This window comes from Psammomys obesus, unplaced genomic scaffold (assembly GCF_907164565.1).
Source record: "Psammomys obesus unplaced genomic scaffold, mPsaObe1.curated_primary_1811, whole genome shotgun sequence".
NCBI lineage: Eukaryota > Metazoa > Chordata > Mammalia > Rodentia > Muridae > Psammomys > Psammomys obesus.
Window position 1 is genome coordinate 520,845 of NW_026586463.1, and position 7,442 is coordinate 528,286.

At 42.6% G+C, this 7,442-nt stretch overlaps 1 protein-coding gene across 1 annotated transcript; it reads left to right on the forward strand.

Moving 5' to 3' along the window:
• Positions 1 to 2,344: 2,344 nt before the first annotated feature.
• Positions 2,345 to 7,154, forward strand: LOC129672471 (protein Jumonji-like). The gene is made up of 2 exons (XM_055601953.1): positions 2,345 to 2,779; positions 5,757 to 7,154. The coding sequence occupies exon 2, from the start codon at positions 5,776 to 5,778 to the stop codon at positions 6,496 to 6,498; it is 723 nt and encodes a 240-aa protein (XP_055457928.1). The 5' UTR covers positions 2,345 to 2,779; positions 5,757 to 5,775; the 3' UTR covers positions 6,499 to 7,154.
• Positions 7,155 to 7,442: the final 288 nt, after the last annotated feature.

The window sequence follows — 7,442 nt, forward strand, 5'->3', positions numbered from 1 at the left end:
TGCTGGTCTCCGGGTAGAAGATCGGAGTAGGTCCCAGGAAATGGCACATACTGGGGAACTGGGGGCTATTCTTACTCAAGCTACCAGTTAATCTCATAATTTTTTTTTAAATTAAATCTTGTGTTCATATCTTGATTTTTTTCTTTATTTATTTCAACTGTTTGTGCTTTTTTGATCTTGCGTCCAGCATTCAATTCATTTCCGCTTTGTGTTCCTTTATAATTGCTCTTTTGAATCCATTGTCTTTTGTATCATCTAAGATGCTTTTCTCAGGGAACATGATTAAAAGAGCATACTTTCTGAGACATATTGCCCTATATATTCGTGATTGTGTTTATGTGATGGGACCTATGCATCTGGATGGTGGTGTTTCTTTGTGTGAATGTCAGCCTCACCTTTGTTGAGTGGGCATTTGGATCTCTATTTTCTTTTGCCCTAATTTGTCACAGTTGGACCAGCTGAATTGTATTTGAGTTCAGTGTTGGGGCCACTCAGTGTTGATGTGTGTGTGGGTTATCAAAAATAGACCTAGTTCTGCTAGGGCTGGATGCTACGTCTATAGCAAACTGTTGAATTACATTCTTGTCCTGTTTACTAAGAAGTCTGTGGAAGGCGCAATGGTTTCTATAAATAGTCTTTGGTATCAGGGGTTGGGAGCTGTAAAGTAGGCAGTGTGTCCTGGGAAGGTATGAAGGGCTTAGTTTAGTCCTCAGGTAGCAGGGGTGGGGTCATGGCAGGGCTGGGAGTTGACTTTGCATAAGTATCTAATTCAAGCATTAAGAGAGCTGAAAAGCGTCTTAAAATTTTTATTTCATGTGCATTGGTGCTTTGCCTGCGTGCATGTTCGTGTGAGTGTGAGAGTTCGTGCATGGACCCAGAGGATAGACAGACAGTTGTCAGCTATCATCTGGGTGCTAGGAATTGAAACCAGGGTCCTCTGGAAGAGAAACCATTGCTCTAAACTGCTGGACCATCTCTCTAGCCTGTGAAAGGATCTTTTATTCTTCTGCTTCGGTTATTGTCTCAGAGGTTATTGTCTGTCTGCTAACCTAGGCCTAGTCTCAGAAGCTTCTGGTCTCCGTAAAATCTAACCTAGGCCTAGAATGTTTTCAGCCTCTGAGACATACTGCTTAATAAGCTCAAACTTTCTTGTTCTTTCTGAGTTCTGGGAAGGCTGGTTCAACTCAGCTGTTTGGGCTCAAACTCTTCTCTCAGTTGACTTATTCATCTGACTTTTCTCTAGGCCTCTGAATTGCTCTGTTTGGCCTCAAACTAATTCCAGCAACCTTTTCTAATCAGGCACGTTCTCATTCTCTGACTCTTTAACTGGGTTCTTTTTCTGCAACCCGCCTCTCTCTTGCTGTAAAACTGTCCACCACTTTCTGCATTGCCCACAAAGTAGCTCCCCTTTCTTTTCTCTTTTCATGAGAGTTGAGCATATCTATCCTATTCTGTCAATCTTCTCTGATTCATCACTTTCTCTGCCACTACATTAAACAACACTTTCCAACGTGGGTGCTTCCTTCTATAAACTATCTTTATCTACGTTCTTTGGGATTAAAGGCGTGTACCATCACGCCTGGATCTAAGTAAGCCTTTCTTTACCTGAAACGTGGTCTATATCAGGCTGGCCTTGAACTCAGATCTGCTTGATTCTGTCTCTTGGATCAAAGGCATGTTTGTATTCCAGCCAGATCACACAAAAGATCTTTGGATGTGATCTCTTGCCAGCTGGATCACACAGACCTAGAAGGTCTTTGGATGCGATCTTTTGCCAGAGCAGCTATGTTCTGAATTAATGTTCCTCTACAGCTCCTGACATTTCTTTTTTGAATTTCTTTGTGTGTGTATGTGATTTGTGTGTGGAGACCAGAGGTCAACTTTGGATGTTTTTGCTCAAGAACTTTACACCTTGCCTTTTGAGACAGTAGCTCCTACTGTAGGCTCGGTTGTCTGGTCAGTGAACTTCAGGAATCTGCCTGTCTTTGTCTCCTAGCCCTGGTTTTACAGGCACATGCCTACATGCCACCACTTCCAGCTTTTCTTTGTATGGGTTCTTCAGATTGAACTCAGGTCAGTCTGAACTCGGAGGGCCTTAGGACATACTGTTGCAGATATTTGATTTAATGTGAACCCCCAAATTGTGAACCGAAGAACCTTGAATCCACGAACTTTTTATTATAAACAGGTATTTACGGTATGGTTCTCCCAGCCCTAGCACATACCTTTAATCCAAGAGCTTTCTGTACACAGGATTTAAGAAATTTAACCCTAGTCCAAGAGGCGGAACAAGAAACCTGCTGACAAGGATTAAAGAGTAGGAGGGACTTTGAGTTGAGGGGTATATAAGACAGCATGGAGAAGAAGAAGGAGCTTTTAGCTTGAACTCTGGTTTTAGCTTCTGCTTCAGCTGTTCAGCTCCCTGGATTTTTGGGCTTTAAACTAGCAAGACTTCAGCCTTGGTTTTTTTCTTTTGGCCTTTCCTTTCTGGGATGTCAGTTGAGCTAGTGAGCCTTTTGGTTTTTGTTTTGTTTTTGTTTTTGTTTTTTTCATCTGGAGCTGAGCTGAGAAGGAAGGTCAGTCAGCTGGGTACTTTCTCTGCCCCTCTGAGCCAGAAGGCTTTAACCCCAGCATCTGGCTCCTGAGTCTTTACTGGAAAAGTAGAGCGGTTGGCATTTTCATTTTTTTTAAACAACATTTTGGCACTCCAACAAGTAGCACGACCCCACAGACAGAAAGATCTCCAGCTGCGGACAAACTTGAGAAGCCATCAGAGTTGGTAAGTCATCTGGGATGTCCTCTAGGAGACAATTAAGGATGGGAACTACCATAATAGAAGACTTTAGAACCATGTTTAGTGCTACTCCAGATAGCCTAAAAATAGAAGCATTAAATGAAAAGCTAAATAATATAACCGAAATTAGTTCAATATCAATTATGGTTAATATAATTTTGTTATTTTTTAAATTTATTCTTAATAGTCAATATGACTTTCTGTACTTGCTCTAAGAGAAAAACCTTTAGAGAGACAGGAAAAAGAAAAATGAAAAGTGCATTGATTAAATACAAGCCTTAGAAGGAAAATTACAGAGACTTAATAAATGAAAATAAAAATACCCAGGCACAGATAGAGTAATTTAGACAAGCCTTAGAAAGATCTATGAATCAGAATAAGGAAAATTCTCAGACACACACAGGCAGAGGAAAGAGCCTACCGTGCCACAGCATAATAAAACTGCAAGGAGCAGGCATAAGGCTGTTAGAAAACCAGCTTTAGTATATCCAGTTACTATTTAAGACATACCATGACAAGATAGCCACGCTTAAGGTTGTAATGAATTGAAATGGCATCCTACAGACATACTAGATTTGAGGAAAGGAAGCAATAATCTCCTATGGTATGCATTCATCCTATGTTAAGCAGATGTTAAATTCATGGTCAAGCCAGAGCAGGATTATCTCCCATGACTGGAAAGATATGACAGTAGCAATGTTGGAACCTGGTCCTCAGTTACAGCAGCAGTCATGGTAGAAAGAGGAAATCAGGCCAGAGGTATTGATATCTCTCAGGATTGGTTGCTAGGTGAAGGTCAATAGGCTGATTTACAAAGTTTGAACTGGATGACCACACCTTGGCATATGTGGCCTAGCAGATTTAAATGCTTGGGATAGGCTGAAGAATCAGGAAAGAGATCTGAGGCATTTACTAGAATTATACAAGGCCCAAAAGAAGCCTTTAGTGATTTTGCAAAGATTGACTTCAGCTTTAAATAGAATAGTACCAGATTCAGTAAGCAGAAAAGTACTAACTGAAACTTTGGCTTTTGAAAATGCTAACTCAGAATGCAAAAGAGTAACTAGACCTTTAAAGGCAAGATCAGTATCAGTAGAGGAATGGATTAGAGATACGCCTGATTATGGGATCTCTTGTTTATGATGCAAATCTGATAGGAGAAGTAATTTCTAAAATCTTAGGAATCAAAATGGCAGATTTTTTTTTTTTTTTTTTTTCCCTGTAGTCCTGGGCTGGCTTTGTATACCAGGCTGGCCTTGAACTCTAAGCAATCTGCCTGCCTCTGCCTCTTAAATGCTGGGATTAAAGGCGTGCACCACCACTTCTGGCTATGCAGATGGTTTAATTGTGGTAAGCAAGGCCATTTGAAAAAAGGACTGTAGGCTTTCCCAGAAACAGTGGTTTTTCTAGAGATAAAAAAAAAAGGCCCCAGCTTTCCTGGTATGCTGAAGGCATGGCAAAGGCAGGCCTTGGACTAAGGAGTATAGATCAACAAGAGATAGGCAAAGTAACCCTTTGCCTTTGGGAAACACCCGAGGGGCCTTCCTGCAGACCCCAACATCAAATTCAATTCAATCATTTCCTGTCAATGTAGGAGAAACTCGGCCACAGAGCAATTAAAAGATTTAGTACCTGTTGTTAAAAACCATATTGCTCTGGATGTAGTCAAGGACAGAACAGCTTCAACAGCTAAAACAAAATTAAGAAAGACCACAAAGCAAGTATTTTGGCAAACTGCTATAAATGATCAGAGACCTAAGCTAAAAATAAATGGCATTAGAATTGAAGGTTTAGTAGACACAGGAGCAGATGTAACAATAATCTCACCAAGACTGGCCTCTTCAAGAAGTAAATCAGCTTCGAGGGATTGGAATTTTATCTCAGGTCAAACAAAGTGCCAGACAGGTTGAGTGTATAGGACCAGAAGGACAAATGGGAAAATTAAAGCCATTTGTGGCTAATATAGCCATGAATTTATGGGGATGAGATTTGTTACAGCAATGGAAAACACAGATTAACATTTCTCCAATCTCAGAAACGATCAATAAAATAAATATTACAAGCTATTATTGAGAACAGTCACAGACTGTCCATGTTTTCCGTAAGCAGGACATGACAAGTGTTGGTCTTTCAAAGGTACCAACTGCCCTACCTTTAAAATGGCTAACCAACAAGCTAACCCACCCACATGGGTGGGTCAATGGCCTGTGAAAAAAATAAATATTATAGGTACTAGAATAGGTGCTCAACACATTGGGGAATCTACCAGTCCATGCAATTCTCCTATGTTTGTTATAAAAAAAAAAAATCAGAAAAATGGAGGATGTTAACAGGTTTAAGAGCCATAAAGAAAATTATTCAACCAATGGGCTCTTTATAGCCTGAAATCCCATTGCTTTCTTTATTACATAAGTCATGGCCTTTGATAGTAATTGATTTAAAGGATTGTTTTTATTCTCAGTCCCTTTGCATGAGCATGGTAGGGAAAGGTTTGCTTTCTCAGTGCCAAGTTATGATGATAGTGGTCCTATAAAGTGATCATTGGAAGTTCTTACCACTAGGAATGTTAAACAGTCCTACCTTGTGCCAATAGTTTATACAACAGCCATTAGAAATAATTCATAACAGTTTCCTCAATCTAAAATTTACCATTATATGATCAAGGGGACTATTCTAAGTTTCCCCAGGAATAGGTGGCTGTCCCCCAGGCTGGGTGTCCTGGAGCAGTGGTACCCAGCTGCCTGGCTGCAGGTAGACATGAGGGCAGTGGGGAAGGCTTGCATATGGCCCTTGTTTGGTGAATCTGGCTTTGGGGAAGAGGGAGAAAAGTCGGATTACAAGATCATCCACCACCACCACCACCAAAAAAAACACCAGGGTATTTTTCCTTTTTTTTTTTTTTTTTTTTTTTTGCACTTTTCAGATGGCTTTAAATTCATAAAGCAATTGTCCCCCTTTTCAGTCAGCACTTGAATCTCAGAATGAGCAAGGAAAGACCCAAAAGGAAAATCATTAAGAAGAAATTTGATGACAGCGATTGGATCCCAAGGTTAGAAGATAGCATGGTGCAGAAAGTTCTTTATTTGTCTCTGAAGGAATTCAAGAATGCACAGAAAAGGCAGCATGGGGAAGGTGTTGCAGGGAGCCTGAAAACAGTGAATGGGCTCTTTGGTAATGACTCATCTAAGGCATTAGGACCAACCTCAGGGCAGTCAGAGAATGAGAAGGATCATGCACCCCAAGTGTCCTCTGCTAGCAGTGATGCTAGTTCTTCAGATTTTGAAGAAGGGCCATCGAGCAAAAGGTCTAGGCCGCGAGCAGTAAGAAAGTTTGCTCAATTTCAGCCGAGTGGTCCCAGCACAACCCCAGTGAGGACAGTGGAGCCTTTGCCATCCTGGCCAGCTGCTCAATTTTCTGATCTCTCTAAAAGGATACCTAAGACAGAAGACTTTCTTACCTTCCTCTGCCTTCGAGGCTCCCCTCTGCTGCCCACCAGTATGATATGTTTTGGAAACTCTCAGGAGGATGTCGAAGAGGAAGATAAGATAGATGTCAAAACAGCCAGCAACAAAACCTCCGGGAAAGGTAAAGCCCATAAGCGCATACACAATGGGCGTGCTCTCAAAGGCTCCAATAGATCAACACGGGAGAAAAAACCTGCTCGAAAACAGAAAAGCAAACAGGCCATTCCCAGGAGGAAGTGAGCACAGGGCAGACAGCCCAAGCGAGCAGGCTTCAGCCGCTCAGCGCACAGCTGCCTCCTTTGCAGGCTCCTCCACCAAAGGCCTTGCTGCCAACTACCAACCTCCTCTTCTGCATTGGATGGCTCAGGACCTATGGAAACAGGTGTCTAAGGTAAATGGAGTCAATTGAATGTCATCTCTAGGTGCAGGGACAACCAGGGCCAAAAAGATCGGAGAATGTGAGGCACACTGCCACAGTGACCAGGGGAAATGTCGGGTACACCGAGGCCCAGAGAGAACTGTGGGTCTCCGCTGGATAAGCTTGAAGTCGGCCGTCTCAGGATAGCCAGTTATTTTACGCTTGGTCTATAATGCTAGGCTCCTTTTTCTCAGCAGGGTTCTGACTTCTCCCCTGATCTGGATAATTCCAGGTCTTGTGAGGAGGTTGCATGGCCTTCAGGGCAGATTGTAAGCCAGATTCTTCCCCTGAATTCCTAGAAACACCCCATCCTGCTAAGGATCTCAGTCCATCAGTGACCATCAATTGTACTTGGATATTCTGACACTCCCCCCCCCCCCAAGATCATTAAGTATTAAATTTTCCTTATGATGGGACCATTAAGTATTCCTGACCCTAGCGAATCAAACACATTCACCCTCAAAATCCCTCCCTCTACCCTGGCTTATATTTCATGTGATTAAAGGTTCGAGCTTTCTCACTTAAAGATTTGTCTGAGATTTGTCATTTATCGCCTGCCAGGCCTGCCCTCCGGCCCATTGGGCTGGGGACCGCTGGGCCTGGGCTCCCGGGCCTGTGCCTTGGCTGCAAGCCAACTGGGCATGGGCCTTTGCCGGCACCTCTGCCAGGCTCAGCTCAGCAGCCTGACCAAGAGCTGTAACACTCTGGGCCATAGGCTTGGGGACGCCAGAGCTTTCATTGACCTCATGCTAAAAGAGCCAAACTG